Here is an 18,145-nt window from a genome sequence, read left to right as displayed (position 1 = left end):
GGGCTTGCCAGCTTCTGCAGCTGTGTGACTTGGGAGAGGCCTCTACCCTGATCCACGGACTTGGGACGTTCTAGCCTCTACAATCACGTGAGCTGTTTCCTTGATATAATCTCTCTCTCTATATATATTTATACACTTTACTGGTTTTGCTTCTCTAGAGAACCCAGCCTAAGACACCCTTTATCATCACTGTTATTCAACGTTCTGCTGGAGGTCCTAGCCAGAGCAATTAGGCTAGAAAAAGAAACAAAGGACATCCAAATTGGCAAGGAAGAAGTAAAAGTATCCCTATTTGCAGATGATATGATCTTATACACAGAAAACCCCAAAGAGTCCACAAGAAAACTACTGGAACTAACAGAAGATTTCAGCAAAGTATCAGGATTCAAGATAACCATACAAAAATCAGTTGGATTCATCTACACCAACAAAGAGAATTTCAAAGAGGAAACTGCCAAATCAGTACCATTTACAATAGCCCCCAAGAAGATAAAACACTTAGGAATAAATCTAACCAGAGACGTAAAAGACCTATACAAGGAAAACTACAAGACACTACTGCAAGAAACCAAAACAGACCTACATAAGTGGAAAAACATACCTTGCTCACGGATAGGAAGACTCAACATTGTGAAAATGTCAATTCTACCCAAAATGATCTACAGATACAATGCAATCCCAACCCAAATTCCCACGGCATTTTTTAACGAGATGGAGGAACAAATCACCAACTTCATACGGAAAGAGAAGAGGCCCTGGATAAGTAGAGAATTACTCAAGAAGAAGAACAAAGTGGGAGGCCTCACACTACCTGATTTTAGAACCTATTATACTGCCACGGTAGTCAAGACAGCCTGGTACTAGGTCTCACACTACCTGATTTTAGAACCTATTATACTGCCACGGTAGTCAAAACAGCCTGGTACTGGTACAACAACAGATACCCAGACCAATGGAACAGAATTGAGAATCCAGACGTAAATTCAACCACCTATGAGCAACTGATATTTGACAAAGGCCCAAAGTCTGTTAAACGGGGAAAAGACAGTCTCTTTAACAAATGGTGCTGGCATAACTGGATATCTATTTGCAAAAAAATGAAACAAGACCCATACCTCACACCATGCACAGAAACTAACTCAAAATGGATCAAACATCTACATATAAACTCTAAAACAATACAGAACATGGAAGATAAAATAGGGACAACACTAGGAGCCCTATTACAGGACATAAACAGAATACAAAACATAACTAACAATGCACAAACATCAGAAGAGAAACTAGATAACTGGGAGCTCCCAAAAATCAAACACTTACGCTCATCAAAAGACTTCACCAAAAGATAAAAAGACAACCTACAGACTGGGAAAAAAATTTTTGGCTATGACAAATCCGATCAGCGTCTCATCTCTAAAAGCTATAAAATACTGCAAAACTTCAACAACGAAAAGACAAATAACCCAATTAAAAAACTGGCAAAGGATATAAACAGGCACTTCACCAAAGAAGACACTCAAGTGGCTAATCATCAAAAGACTTCACCAAAAGATAAAAAGACAACCTACAGACTGGGAAAAAATTTTTGGCTACGTCAAATCCGATCAGTGTCTAATCTCTAAAATCTTCAACATACTGCAAAACTTCAACAACGAAAAGACAAATAACCCAATTAAAAAACTGGCAAAGGATATGAACAGGCACTTCACCAAAGAAGACACTCAAGTGGCTAACAGATACATGAGGAAATGCTCACGATTATTATCCATTAGAGAAATGCAAATCAAAACTACAATGAGATACCATCTCACCCCAACAAGGCTAGCGTTAATCTAAAAAACACAGAATAATAAACCTTGGAGAGGCTGTGGAGAGACTGGAACACTTACACACTGCTAGTGGGAATATCATATGGTTCAACCACTTTGGAAATCAATCTGGCACTTCCTTAAAAAGCTAGAAATAGAAGTACCATACGATACAGCAATCCCTCTCGTGGGAATATATCCTAGAGAAATAGGAGCCATCACACAAATAGATATATGTACACCCATGCTCACTGCAGCACTGTTCACAATAGCAAAAAGATGGAAACAATCTAGGTGCCCATCAACAGACGAATGGATAAATAAATTATGGTATATTCACACAATGGAATACTATGCAACTATAAAGAACAATGATGAATCTGCAAAACATTTCATAACATGGATGAATCTGGAAGGCATTATGTTTAGTGAAATAAGTCAATCACAAAAGGACAAATATTGTATGAGACCACTATTATAAGAACTCAAGAAAAGGTTTAAACACAGAAGAAAACATTCTCTGATGGTTACGAGGGTGGGGAGAGAGGCAGAGGGGAATTCACTGACAAGATAGTAGACAAGAATTATCTTAGGTGAAGGGAAGGACAACACGCAATACAGGGGAAGTCAGCACCACTGGACTCACCCAAAAGCTAAGAAGTTTCCTGAACACAACAAAACACTTTGAAGGACAGTGTAGCAGGGGCAGGGGTCTAGGGACCATGGTTTCAGGGGTTATCTAGGTCAACTAGCATAACACAGTTTATTAAGAAAATGTTCTGCAATCCACTTTGGTGAGTGGCGTCTGGGGTCTTAAAAGCTAGCGAGCAGCCATCTAAGATGCATCAGTTTGTTCTAGCTCACCTGGAGCAAAGGACAATGAAGAACACCAAAGACACAAGGAAAATATTAGCCCAAAAAACACAAGGGGCCACATAAACCAGAGACTCCATTAGCCTAAGACCAGAAAAACCAGATGATGCCTGGCTACCACCAATGACTGCCCTGACAGGGAACACAAGAGAGTCCCTGACAGCACAGGAGAAAAGTGGGGTGCAGAACTCAAATTCTAGTAGAAAGACCAGACTTAATGGTCTGACTGAGACTAGAGGAACCCCAGAAGACATGGCCCCCAAACTCTCTGTTAACCTAGAACTAAAGCCATTCCCAAAGTTAACTCTTCAAAGAATAAACTGGACTACAAGACATAAAATAATACTCGTGAAGAGTGTGCTTCTTAGTTCAAGTAGATACATGAGACTAAATGGGCAGTTCTTGTCTGGAGGAGAGATGAGAAGGCAGAAAAGGATAGGAGCTGGGTGAATGGAAACAGGAAATCTGGGGTGGAAAGGAGGAATGAGCGGTCACATTATAGGCATAGCAACTAGGGTCACACAAGATATGTGTGTATGAATTTTTGTATGAGAAACTAACTTGAGCTGTAAACGTTCACCTAAAGCACAATTAAAAAAAAAAAAAACGGTAGTACTAAAATTCCAAACAGTACAGGACTTTTGAATTCTTAGTTTTAGAAAATCACAGCAGTCCATAGCCATTAACCACATGTTCACTCTTCAAATCACTGATGATACTCTAATTTTACCTCACCTGTCAATACTGAGCTCTAAACCACACTGCTCCCTGAGTTGAGGAATTAATTCCTCTTTTGACTGCCGAACCGTCATTCCTTTAGCAAACACAGCATCTAGCAGAAACTTGCATGGCTAGGAACATAAACATAAACAATTAGTGCTTGAATTATACCTTAAGATAAGCAATAATGAGACATTTTTATTTGTACTTTATAGTGTGACAACGAAGTTCAGGAGTTTGTTTTCCTAGGTCCAAATCCTGGATCCACTACTTACTAGCTGTGCTATTTTGGGCAAGTTTACTGAGCATCTTGGTGACTCAGTTTTCTCATCTGTAAACTGGGGACAGTATCTTTACTAGGTCATTGTGAAGATTAAATAAGATAATGCTTTCATATTTCTTTTAATAAAATGATAACAATTTTGAAAATGGAAAGAACCACTTTTATGGACTAAGCTGAGGGAAATGTATATTAATTCTTCAAATACGTTCATTAACTGATTCAAAAGAGACACAGTACCCAGAAACCTCAAACTCAGAAGAAACATGTTAAGTCAAAATGACTGTAATGAGTTACATTTAAGAGATATGATGGATGCCTCCAAAAAATCTGTTTAACAAATAAAGATCTTTTATGAAAAACGTGTCCTCTTGTTTGCTATTTGGCTTTTTGCATTTGTCTAGGTCCTCAGTAAGATGGTACAATATCCTGAAAATAGGATCTTTACCTTAATCTTTTGGATATTTGCCACAAGCCTTGTATATGACAAGAACTAAAATATTTAAATTGATTACCCCCTAAAAATGAGGAAATTAAGAACTGGAACTAAGAAAAGATCAAATGACAGAGGGAGCATAGTGGTTAAAAATACATATGCTGGGCCACATAACCTGTTTAGTTCCTGAATCCGCCATTTATAAGTTGTATGACCTTGGATAAGTTACTTAACCTCTCTGTGCCTCAGTTACTTCATCTATACAATGGGAATAATGAATCGTATTTACATCATAGTTAATTAACGAGGATTAGATGCATTTTTAATGAGTACTTACAAATTAAATGAGTATTTGTAAGTATTTAGAGCAGCGCCTGGCATACAGCAAATTCTATTTAAATGCTTTCTGAATACTAAAATGACTCTCTGAACACAAACGTACCAATATACTCTACAGGTCAACAGCTATCCACCTGTACCATTATATAATTTTGAGAAGACAAGCACAAACACAGCCCCTCTTAAAAGCATGAAACCTTTGCCTCACTTCAGCATTTGTAGCAACACTTTAGAGCAGGGAGATGGCAAACAATGGCCTGCAGGCCAAATTCAGTCCATTACCTGTTTTTGTAAGTAAAATTTTATTGGGACATAGCCACCCTTGTTCATTTACAGACTGTCTATGGATGCTTCCTTGCAAAAATGGCACAGGTAAATTATTGTTAACAGAGACCATATGGTCCGCAAAGCTAAAATATTTCCTAGGAGAAGTCTGCCGAACCCGGCTTTAGACAAACAAAAAGGAGCTACTACTAATAAAATCTCTTCATTATATGTTTTGAATAACTACAAAATACAACCTTACACTCTGTTACTTACCTCTTGTTCATTGACTAAAAGCTGGTACACTTTAACTCTGTATTCTCCTTTTTTAAGTGCTCTCCCCAGTCTAATTGTAATCTATAAATAAAAAACATTTTTTTTAGAGTACTGTCTGAGCAGAATAAACAACCCAATCTCATCCCATTGTTTAGTTTTGTTTTCCAAAATTCTCTAGCTCTTTGAGAGCAGGTATATCTTTTATCGCTGATTCCTCAGCACCTAGAATAGTAACTGACACACAATTAACATTTAACAAATGTTTCTTAGATAAATTAAGCAAAATAGCCACTAAACATCAAAGAAAAATGATCTTTTCAGGGTATTCATTATCCTTACTTGGAAATAGTGCAAGATGCTCTCAAATCTATCATTTAAAAGACTCTAATTATTCAAAGATTATTTTAATAAACCTTATTGTCATCTGAAAATGATGAAAGTGTCTCATTCAGTCGGACGCTCTCAAACTCTTGATTGCTGGCATAGACTCGAAAGACCTTGAAGTGAGAGGACAAAACTCCAACAAAGGGCTCTAAATGTTGTTTGAAAGCAGCCAGAGTAATTCTTTTATCAACATGCACCATCAACCCTAAGCAAGAAAAAACAGAAACAAAAATTTAAAAGAACCCGCTCAAAGTATAAATAAAACGGATCAGATATTTTTTGTTATGCTGTAAACAGGACAAAGTACCCTTTTTCTAGTTATTTGACTTTTAGCTAATACTCTGAATGAACAAAAAACATGGACAGTGAATGTGTAACAGGTATAATCTGACAGCTTTAAATCTTCTGAGATATTTAAATGCTTTTTTTTTCTTTCTGAATTAAAAACCAAACTTCCAGGAATTCTTTTAAAATAATTTTCACAAAGAAGAATGTTCATTGTACATACATTACTAATCCTACACAGTAACAGTATAGATGATGGCTGGCTTCCAAACCTGCCTCCTCTGCTTACTTACTAGCTATGTGAAATGGAGCAACTCATCAGCCTCCCTGTCTGTTTTTTCATTTGAAAAAAGGAGATGATAATAGTATCTACCCCACAGTGTTACAGTGTGGAGTCAATGAGGTAATACATTTATCATGCTTTTATCACAGTGTCAGACATATAATAATTGCCTCAAAAATTGTTAGTAGATATAGTTCTGGCATTTTGACTGGAAAAAAGTTTCAAGACCAGCATATTGAGATAACTGTTTTGTGATGTACTTGGACCATATTAGGAAGTTATCTAAAGGATGAGAAATGCCCCTACCCTTCCAAGGCTTAAACATTCTTGGCATTGCAATAGGATGATCTGTGATGAACTTTTTTTTTACTAATGCTTATTATCTTAGTCTTTGTCCCTTACTTTATAAGCCACTTAAGAGAATTCTTCTGGAATGTTTCTATTTATAATTCTGGTCTTCATTTTCTGGCAAAGAGCAAAAACTTCATTGTCTCTTTCTAACACAGTATAGAATACAACAGCTGCCATGCTGGTTCAGGCCCATGGACCACCTATAGTCCTAAAATACTTCTGGTTTACATTCTCAAGCCATCCCAACTCTAAAGTTAACGAATTTTCTGAGTGAATTTTTCATTAATTGTCTCCCTGGTTATAAAATACAGGTTCACTGTAGAAAATGTGGCAAGTCTAAATTAGAAGAAAATACAAACAGGGTGATAAATTTTGTTTACTATGTACCATTCGAGGCAGCATTTCTTTTAATTTGTTTAAAATGTCAATTTCTAGGTTTTAAGGAGTGCCCCTAAATTTTACTAATCCAGCTTTTGGCAAATAAGCCTCTATTTACGCTATCCAGCAAGGTGCAGCTTAAAATCACTTTGCTTTTTTTTTTTCCTTATGTATTTCTTGAAGGAGGTGGTAACCAAAATGGTACAAAGAAGTTTCAGTACAAATACATTACCCTTTTTATTTTATTACTCTGGCCTTTCTGCTTATACCGAAGTGTCTGCAGAATACAACTGGGACATACCAAGATAATATTTTCAGAGAAATGTCTATAATTACTCTCTGAAATAATTCCTGGATTAGAGCAGAAAGCTTAAAGACTATCAATTTAAGTATAGTTTACTACCTAAGTGACTTGTCTATACTGTACATAGTATGTCTCTTCAGGTTCTGAACAGTTTACCTAGTATACCTTGCCATTTTATCACCCTGAAGAACCTGTGTTATTATCCATCATTCATGTTTTTCCAGGCACCTACTTTTAGATCACTGAGGAACTGTGATGAACCAGTCTTAGTACAGACTCCTGAAAAGCCGGGCTGCTGGTTATCATCCCTACTCCCCTATCTCTAAACCAGTTTCCTAACTGTGAAAAGGCATTTTCCAGGGTTTTCACGTTTTCTTTTCAAAAAAGCCTTCTGAATGTTTCTGAAAGCCTAAATATATTGTAGCAAGTGGTTTCTCTTCATAACCACATTTACTAGTTCAATGAATGTTAGTAAATTAGCCCAGTATGAATTTCCAAAAAGGCTAAAATGGTCAGCAATCTACTTTTTTAAAGATTTCATAAACTACTGTAAGAAATGAGACTCTTTAGACTATATTTTAAATATCTCTACTGTATTCTTCTTAAGGTTAAGACCATTCAATTCCAGGCAAATTTTTAGCACTTCATTCTAAAACAAACCACTTGACAGAATTTTCCAAACGTTTCCGAAGAGGACCTATTTTAATTTCTCCAATACCTCTTGAAGGGTTGAGTATGATAAGACAGCAGAGTAGCTACTGGCTATTTTTCCTTTACTATGACGTGCATCCTCATAAAGTGAGGAAAGTAAAGAAGAGCGGTAGCAGCTATGGGGTGGTAGAATGCGTCCCAGGCTTACAATCAGAATACTCGAGTCTGATCCCAGCAGTGCGACCTACTAGCTGTGTGATCTCAGGCAAGTTATTTAACCTGTTTGAGCCACAGCTTCCTCATCAGTGAAAAGTGTCTAACAACATCAATTTCACACAACTGTTAAGAGAACTAAATGAGATCATGTAAGTTAATGAGCCTTATGAGAGAAAAGTTCCATACAAATTTAAAGCATTATTATTAATAGGGTTTCTGTTTTCATTTTGGCCTGCCAATTCACATCTTCGCACTTGAGTTTCTATATATGTATGGATGTCATATGGTTCCAGTGTTATTCAGATGTATTACGTTAAAAACATAAATTTATGCATTTTTATACTGATTTCACAATTTCTACCACTTCCTTTTTAAAAGATAGAATTGTGAGACTACAAGCATCATAGTACTTAACTTTTATAGTGTTTGTGTGCCTTCTCCCCACTAGAACAACCATAAGGCTGCATCTTAGTCATCTCTACTTCTAACAGGTACATAGGGTCTGGCATCTAGTATGGATTCAGGAAATACTGACTGACTGGGTGGGTGGGTGGATGAATGGATGTATGAAGAGTGAGGATCTCTTTCAGAGGTAACAGGAGCAAATGCATTCAATTAGTGGCCTTAAATTCTAGTAATGGTTCCACAACTTACTAGCTAGGTATGTACTTTTGGGCAAGTCATTCATCCTCTATGAGTTTCAGTTTTCTTATCTGTCAGACGAGGAGATTAGTATTTGCTGTATTAACTTCAGAGAAGCTTCAAGTGAGGACAAACATAATGTTTTGAAAACTAAAATATAAAATATAAGGGCTAATATTAATATCTGCCTTGTTAAACACTAATGCAAAGTTTTTAGTTTTTCAGCTATTTCCCACTTACACCTGTGGAGAGATTCTGTATCTTTAACTTGTTTATCCTGCTAATTTTCTGGCTGGTTTTAGTCTGAAGTATGATAAAAATTCATGTAGCATTTTAAGTCTCAGACAATACTGGTGTTTTGTTTTTACTGTTTGTCTAGTAAGCCTAAAATAACACTTAAGATCTCTTCCATTTTTTTGAGATTATGCAATTTGGAATTTCTAGTTTGTACCTTGCCTGGCACTCAAAGTATCAGATTAGAAAGAAAGGAAAAAAAAAAAAAAGCCCCTTTTCTTTCTCTGAGTTTCTCAGTTAATAATGAACTTTCTTCAGGTTGTAGGAAAGGAGTTGCTGTTTGTTCTGGGGAATGGAGTGAAGAAAGGGGATGCACAAATAAAAAACTTGTCCTGGGTAGTGAATATCAAATTTGGTAAAGGGCCTAGGCTTTTATTTTAGTATATTATTTACTTCTTAAACTATTGCTTAATTTTTTTTATTTAGTACTTTTATCATAATTCTTCCCTAATACTGACTACTTATAAATAATTTTCTTATCTCACTGGAGTTTGGACATAATTACTATCATACAGATCTAATGTGTTACATAAGTCGAACAACATTGTTCACTGTAACTATATCAAAAACCAACACAAAGGCAATAGAGAATAATCTTATAATCCAGGAGGCTACAGGAGGTCTTAGAACTAAGTACATAACTCTTTGCTGATTCTTTCCATAACTAAAAATTTAAATAAGCTGAGAGAAAAACTGATGCTATTTCAGAGTCTTTTTCTTTTAAGTACATACATTTATGTCCTTCCCCAGAACCTTCATCTGCAGCATACGGTTCTGCCTTGAAATACATGTACTGTGTTTCTCCCCTACTCTTGCCACTCTCATCATATTCACTATCAGTTCCAGAGTCTTCTTCTGCTGTATCCCATGTCTCTTTTTTCCCTTCATTTGCTTTAGTTCTTCTACTACTTGTGATACTATGAGAGTCAAGTCCATTAGCCAAAGGGATCTGAGCATTATCTGCATTGCACAAAGTATCACTGCTATGACTGGAGCTAAGAATATCACTGTCCACCGAACTTGTACTCCTGTCATTATTCACATCTGAGTCTGATCGCTCTTCAGATTGAAAATTTTCTGGATCAGAAGTCTGAATATGTGGTTCAAGTTCTCTATTATCCACTGATGCTGAAGAGTCTCTCTCATTGAGAGGTGATTCGATGTTTTCAAAGTCACTTGTCTCAGTACTCTTGCTGCTGTCCCCATTATCTCCGTCCTGCTGCTGCTGTAATGACAAGCTTTTGAGTTTTTCAGTGCTTTCTTCTAAAATAGCTTCCACAGACTTTAGGCTTCTTACAGGTCCTTTAACTCTTTCACAGTCATCATCTACATTACCAGAATCACCCCCAGCTTTCTGGTATGCTGTCCTTTTGGAATAAGATCCTGGGGATTGTTCAGGTAACAAAACAAATAATCTGATTGTATTTGCATGCCGATCCAGGAGTTTCCATAAATGAGAGTCTGTAAAGGCCATCTGGTAATCCAAAGTCTCAGAACTTTCAACAAATACCTAAACAGTAAGTTAAAGGGTTATATTACATCATTAATTTTAGTGATGTTCTCATTCATCATAAGAATAATATAAACATCAATAGGAGACATTACTTAGTAAGTTTTAAATTTGGGATGATAGAGGGTAAACTTAAAGTTACTAAAGTAAAGCATGCATTGTTTGGAGACTAAATGTTATGTTTATATGTCTTTGTAACTTGCCATAAAATTGTGCTAAGATAGAGAGAACATACATATACATCTTCTTTATTGGGTAATCCATTTCCAGAAAGCCTTGTATTCAACATCCTGCTCTTTAGAATTCAAAATTTAGCATGAATATAGATAAAAGAAAACGTATAAAGACACGTTAAGAATGCACCACCAAAATCCAGATTGTAGGAAAATCTAACGCCCTGGTTTTTTCACCAAATAAATTGCAAGGAACAAACAAAAAAGATGTAGGGGAATCTAAAGACTAAAACAGACTTAAGAGATATATTATGGACTTTATTTGGATCATGATTTGAACATACAAATCCTATTGGAAAAAAGTTTATAACATAATCAGGAAAATCTGAATACTAACTAGATATTGGTTGAAATTAAATTTTTCTTGTTAACTTTTTAGGTGCAATAATAATGTAACTGTGGTTACGTGCTTTTAAGAGTTCTCATCTTTTAAAGACACACATTGAAACTATTTACACAGGAAATAAATGATCTGATACTAAAGATGTGCTTCAAATAATCTGGAGGAAGTGGGTGATAAATATAGATGAAATAGGTGATAACTGTAAAGCTGGGTGATGCATACATGGCGGCTCATTATACTATTCCCTCTACATTTGTATATGTTTAAAATTTTCTAGAATAGAAAGTTTAAAAAATGAAATACATACACATAAATCTGGCAATATCAACAGCATGTTGGGTTCTGCATAAAACGATAAACCTACTAGTATTAAAGAAATGTTACAAACTGGGACTACCAGCTAACCATCTGAGGAAAAAATCAAGTTAGATCCTAGTGCACTCTACCCTGTCATTAAAACAATACTGTTTTAGCATTAACTTACACACACAATACACAGTCACCATAAAAGCCTTAGAACAAAATATAGGTGAATAAAAAAATAATGTTAGCATTAATAAAACAACTGTAAGAAAAGGTATATGAAATAAAAGATGAGACTGCACTAAGATGTATAAGAGTGGAAAAGGTGATAAATCAAAGATGCCAAACAAGAAACTTTTTGGATGCAATTTATCTAGGCAAATCAATAACATTAAGAACAAGTATCTATGAAAAATGATTAATGGTGGAATATATAATAATATGAAGAGATAAGACAAGAAGACTGACATGAATTGTCTCCTCTCCAACAAAGATAAATGTGTAAGCAAAGGGAATAATGTTGTGTGAACAAAGATTATTATTTTCTCTACACTAGGCATGCCTCTGACTCTTACCATGAAGTACTCCCTAATGGGAGATGCTCAAAAATGAACAAAATTCAGAGGACACTGTGGGTAGAAATGGTCATGAAGACTTTATCAAAGTAGTAGGATTACTGTTATCTAGAACTTGAAAAAAATTGTAGGGAGAGGGGGAAGAACACTCCAGGTGGGTGGTAGTGCATGAACAAAGGAAAAGAGGAGGAAAACCAGAAAGACTGATATTGAAGAGAAAAAAAGCCTGATTTAACCTAGCTACAATGTTAAGAGGATATGAAAATTTAAAAGGTTATAGTAGATGGCAGTGATTTCTGTTACTATATTGCTACCGTTCTGGTTACCCAGGTATGAACCCCTTGAGGTCATTTGGCTTTGAAGGCTAGGCTGGTAAGTCTGAACTTTATTTCATTTACCATCATCAGCACAGAAAATAGTAATTAAAAAACAAAAGACATACCTTGTTACTTCTAAAAAAACCTTCAGCTTTCAGGGTTTTACTGGGCACGCTGAGAAGACGCAAGTCGTTGTAGCAGCGTTCCAGCACTATTCTCATTGTTTCAGCAGGTAAATGGATGGCCTATAATGAAAGCAATTTAATGTAATTCTATTTGACTTGGAAATATGAGAAAATAAGATACTGGTGAATTCGCCTTAAAAATAGCAGACAAAAAATCAACAGAAAAATAATTTTAGTAGAAGTTTTCAAAGTTAAGAATCTAAGTAAAAAATTATTAGTTCCACCAAATTAGGAGAATAAAGGATCACTTATAAATGTAATATCTGAAACTATTTTAAAAGTAAATGTGGTGATATGATTCCAGAATAAATTGAATAACTATCTGAGAGCCTATGCCAAGCCAATAGCTGTTTAACTTCCTGGTTTTTGATGGGCTCCTCAGTATTCTATGAATAGTTGTCAATACTTTTATTCAATCATTTTTCTTTCATGTAAAAGGAGAATATTAAATTAATAGGTAAAATTTAAAGTTATTCTAAAATCCCACATCTCTAATTTTTGATGTCTTTTTAAAACACATGAAATAAGCAGATAAATACAATTTGTGTTTTAAAAAACATGATTTGTTTTCAATACAATTAATGATATCAATTCTCAATACTTAATTCTCAGTCTATTTATATTTTAAAACACGTTTGTTGACACAATGTTTTTAACTGTCTTTGCTTTCTTTAGCTATATTTTCTCCAACAAGATTATTAGTTTATTTAGAAAGGGACTGTTATATGTTTCTTTTGTACTCCACCTCAGTTCTCATACTCTAAACTGAATTTTTTCACATTTAGCATTTGTATTTTTAAAAATGAAATATAAAACATTTACACCTATATGGTATTTATCTACAAACAATTTAGTTATAAAATATGACTTTACAACATGATTGGTTTCTGGCTATTATTACTTTGGCAAAAATGTTAGAAGTAATTTTTTAACATCATCATCATCATGTATTATTATCATTATCACTACTATTATTACCACCACCACAGACTTTTATATAGTACTTTACAGTTTTTTTCACATACATACAGAGCATTTATTTATTTTTATTAAAGTTCACAACAACCCTGTTAAACAGGTATTTAAAATCCCTAGATAATGAGATAAAAGACTACAGTAAGATGAATGAAACTAGAAATTGGATTCAATTTCCTGACTTGCAATTACTGAGCAATTTCCACCATACCAAGGGTTCTTAACCTAGGGTTCAGAGATTCTGCAAAATTTTGCCTATGTTCGTATGCTCATAGCAAGGTTCTATAGAGTATAGATCCCTGAAAAGGTAATAATCACTTCTCTGGAGTTGACTAGTCCTTTTGCCCAAGGAAATCTGAATGTTTTCATCATATTTTTCCAGGTTAAAAATTCCGAATGCGTCTATGTTCTTTATCACTAACCCACATCATATGGGCAATATTTAATTCATCACCTTCTCTGTCAAATTTGCTCCCTCACCTTACTACTCTATTTGTGTTCATGTTATCACTAACTTTCTGGTTACCTAAGTTTGAACTCCTTGAGGTCATCTGTACTCCTCTGCCTTACCACTACATTTACCAATCACGAGTCTTGTAGATTCTATTTATATAATCTCTCTCATAATCTATATTTTCTGTCATTTCCAGTCATATGCAGTATTAATGATAGTAATAATTCATCTGAATTATTCCAACAGCCTGCTCATCTATATTCCTGACCCCTCCCTCAATCCATTCTAGTGTTGCTAAACTGACCATTCTACAGCAGAGCTCTGATCTGCTGTACTTACACAAAAAAAGGGAAAAACAAATCTATTTCCTATTGCCTATACCAAATAGACACCAAACTTTTGTGTTTACTATTTAAGCCCTCCATGAAATAAACTGAACTTCATTTCCAGGCTTACATGTATCTTACAATGAACCAGACAAAACATACAACTTGGTGTACTTGCTTCAAACTTTCTTACCTCCATACTTGGTTCAATCATTTTCTTTCATTTGAAGTATCCTTCTCTCCTATCTAGAAATATTGCCTCCTTGATGTAAAGCCTGTATCATATTCATAACTGTCACACAGTGCCTTGCACACAGCAGGCACTTAAAAATATTTACTGACCAATTTTGAAACTTACCTTTGAAATAAGTTGTTTGAACTCTGTAATTGTCTGATTTAAATAAGCTCGAACAGTTACAGGAGCAGCTACAGATTCTGCCTTTAGATCAACAACATGAACTTTCACCATCACTTCTGTCACATTTGAAGACATAAAAAACAGAATTGGAGGTTATTTTTTTTTTAAACTGTATTTCACATGAGCGATGGGTTCTTAAATATTTCTAATGGATAGCAAAGACAGTATTTTTCTAGTTTCTTTTTACCAGGAATATAGACATATAATATGCATGTTAAGAACTCTCTTTCACAATGTATCAAGATACAAGCAAGCACATATAAAAAGAAAGAAGTAAGGCTAATACTAATAAGAAAAGTCCTCCTAGGGCACTCATGTCCAGCCTCACAAAGCCTGTTTCCCCTTCAGTTCATCCCTTTAGGCTGGCTCTTACAATCTGGCATGATTTTCCTCTTGTACCATAGTACGAGCGACCTGTTCCCTTCCTGCCAGGAACAGATATAGAAGTGGGGTTGGCCAGGTACTGTATGGCGCCTGTGCATGTTCAAGAGAAAGAGAAAGTTACTGTGTGTCCAGAACAAGGGGAAGGCTTCTCTGACAAGCAGAAGAAACTGAGAGAGAGCAGTCAGCCCAATTCCAAGCCTCCTTATCAGAGAATACTTTGGGCCCAAGGCTTTTACTTAGGCAGCCTGGATGGGAAGTGCAGAGGCAGACTATTCCCCCAACAAAAGAAAAGACCAAAATGGATGTCAGAAGAGACTCTGAAACTTGCTCTTGAATGTAGACTAGCTAAAGCAAATGGAAGAAATGATCATGTAAAAAAGTTGAACAGAAGATTTCAAAAGGCAGTCTGAGAAGACAAAGTAAAGATTATAATGAAATGTGCAAAGACCTGGAGTTAGAAAACCAAAAGGGAAGAACACGCTCAGCATTTCTCAAGCTGAAAGAACTGAAGGAAAAATTCCAGCCTTGAATTGCAACATTGGAGGATTCAATGGCAAAATACTAAATGATGCAGGAAGCATCAAAAGAAGATGGAAGGAACACAGAGTCACCGTGCCAAAAAGAATTGGTGGATGTTCAACCATTTCAGGAGGGAGCATATGATCAATAACCTATTCTACAGAAGGAAGAAGTCCAAGCTGCACTGAAGGCATTGGTGAAAAACAAGACTCCAGGAACTGATGGAACGCCAGTTGAGATGTTTCAACAAATGGATGCCATTTGAAAAAAAAAAGTCCTCTTAGATTTCTTTTGTAAAATGTTAAATAGGAGTCTTTATTAAGAAGTATTACTTTATAACCTACGAACTATACATTACATACAAAAGTCAAAATGTGATTTTAAAAAGATTTGTTTTTTGAATCAGTGACCAAAAACAACAAAAAAATCCTAGACCAGATGGCTTCACTGGGGAATTCTACCAAACATTTAGAGAAGAATCGACACCAATACTGTTCAAACTCTTCCAAAAGACAGAGAAGGAATACTCCCTAATTCATTCTATAATGCAAACATGACTTTGATATCCAAATCAGACAAAGACACCACAAGAAAAGAAAACTACAGGCCAATATCTCTTATGAATATAGATGTAAAAATTCTCCACAAAATACTAGCAAACAATCCAACAGCATATTAAAAGAGTCATACACCATGATCAAGTGGGATATATTCCAGAAATGTTCAACATTAGAAAATCAGTCAACATAATATACCACACATCAATAGAACAAAGGAAAAGAACCACATGATCATCTCTATGGATGCAGAAAAAGCTTGTGATAAAATCCAACACCATTTCTTGATGAAAACTCTAAAGAAGATTGGAATAGAAGAGAAATTCCTCATATGATTCAGGGCATAGATGAAAAGCCAACAGCCAACATTATACTTAATGGATGAAGACTGAGAGCTTTCCCCTTGAAATCAGAACAAGACACGGGTGCCTGCAATCATCACTTCTATTCAATATCGTATTAGAAGTCCTAGCCAGAGAAACAAGACAAAAAAAAAAAAAAAAAAGAAAAAAAAAAAAAAAAAAAAAGAAAACCCGACTCCCCCTCAACCCTTTCAAAAAAAAAAAAAAAAAAAAAAAAGGTGAAATAAAAGGTATCCAGATTGGAAAAAAAAACAAGTAAAATTATCTCTATTCGTGGATGATATGGTCCTATATACAGAAAATCCCAAAGAGTCCATAAGAAAACTTCCAGAGCTAATAGAGAAATTTAGCAAAGCTGCAGGGTACAAGGTCAACACAGAAAATCAGTTCGGTTCCTATACATTATTAAAGAGAAATTTCCCTGGAAAACAATTCCATTTATAATAACATCTAAGAGAAAAAGATAAACAAGCAAACAAACAAAAAAACAAAACCCACTGCCATCAAGTCAATTCCAGCTCATAGCAACCCTATAGGATGGAGCAGAACTAGAACTGCCCCATAGGGTTTCCAAGGTTATAAATCTTTACAGAAGCAGACTGTCACATCTTTATCCTGCAGAGTGGCTGGTGGGTTCGAACTGCCAACCTTCTGGGTAGCAGCCAAACACTTTAGGCACTAGGACATGAAGGACTTATACAATGAAAACTATAAAATACTGCTGAAAGAGATTAAAGAAGACTTAAATAAATGGAAAAATGTTCCATGCTCATGGATTGGAAGACTTAATATTGTTAAGATGTCAGTACTACCAAAACAATCTATAGACTGAATGCAATCCTGATCAAAATTTCAACAGCCTTCTTTACAGAAATAGGAAATCTTTAACTTTATATGGAATGGCAAGAGGCCTGGAATAACTAAAGCAAAGTTGAAAGAGAAGAACAAAGTAGGAAGGCTCACATTTCCTGATTTTAAAACATACTATACAGCTACAGTAATCAAAACAGCCTGCTACTGATTAACAGACATACAGACCAAAGGAACAGAACTGAGAGTCCAGAAATAAACCACACATCTATAGTCAACTGATTTTTGACAAGGGTGCTAAGTTCATTTGACTAGGAAAGAAGAGTCTCTTCAATACATACTCATTAGAAAAAAAGACAAAACAAACCCATCGCAGTTAATTCCAACTCATAGCGACCCTATAGGGCAGAGCAGAACTGCCCAGTAGGGTTCTTCAATAAATGGTGCTGGGAAAATTAGATTTCTACATACAGAATAATGAAACAGGATCTATGCCTCACATCATACACAAAAACAAATTCAGAATGGATTAAGGATCTAAACGTGCAAACTAAAACCATAAAATCAGAAGAAAAAGCAGGGGCAATGCTGTGAGGCCTAGCTTTTAATAATGGATTATCTAATATAATAACAAAAGCACAAACAGCAAAAGACAAAACAAATAAATGGGACCTCATAAAAATTAAAAACTTTTGTTCATCAAAATACTTTACAAAAAAGTGAAAAGACAAGTCACCAACTGGGAGAATATCTTCGGAAACCACATAACTGACAAGGATTGAATAACCAAAATATATATAAAAACTTCAACAACTTAACAACAAAAAGACAAATAAACCAACCATAAAATGAGTAAAGGACTTGAATAGACAATTCACCACAGAGGATATTCAAATGGTCACCAAACACATGAAAAGATGCTCAGTGTCACAAGCCATCCAAAACAAACAAAAAAACCAAACCCACTGCTGTCCAGTTGATTCCAACTCATACAATCCTATAGGACAGAGTAGAACTGCTCCACAGGGTTTCCAAGGAGTGGCTGGTGGATCTGAACTGCCGACCTTTTGGTAAGCAGCCTGAGCTCTTA

At 35.4% G+C, this 18,145-nt stretch overlaps 1 protein-coding gene across 6 annotated transcripts in view; it reads right to left on the bottom strand.

The window, feature by feature from the left end:
• The window catches only part of USP47 (ubiquitin specific peptidase 47), a 148,552-nt gene that overhangs the window by 11,573 nt on the left and 118,834 nt on the right, over nucleotides 1-18,145 (bottom strand). For all 6 annotated transcript variants that reach the window (XM_023737249.1, XM_004369651.2, XM_023737263.1 and 3 more), the window contains 6 exons: nucleotides 14,364-14,479; nucleotides 12,191-12,310; nucleotides 9,517-10,294; nucleotides 5,410-5,585; nucleotides 4,997-5,077; nucleotides 3,417-3,532 (listed from right to left, as the gene is read on the bottom strand). In XM_023737249.1, the coding sequence (XP_023593017.1) occupies nucleotides 3,417-3,532; nucleotides 4,997-5,077; nucleotides 5,410-5,585; nucleotides 9,517-10,294; nucleotides 12,191-12,310; nucleotides 14,364-14,479 (1,387 nt within the window). The remainder of the gene's footprint in view (nucleotides 1-3,416; nucleotides 3,533-4,996; nucleotides 5,078-5,409; nucleotides 5,586-9,516; nucleotides 10,295-12,190; nucleotides 12,311-14,363; nucleotides 14,480-18,145) is intronic.

This window comes from Trichechus manatus, unplaced genomic scaffold (assembly GCF_000243295.1).
Source record: "Trichechus manatus latirostris isolate Lorelei unplaced genomic scaffold, TriManLat1.0 scaffold00006, whole genome shotgun sequence".
NCBI lineage: Eukaryota > Metazoa > Chordata > Mammalia > Sirenia > Trichechidae > Trichechus > Trichechus manatus.
This window is presented reverse-complemented; position numbering and strand designations above follow the sequence as displayed.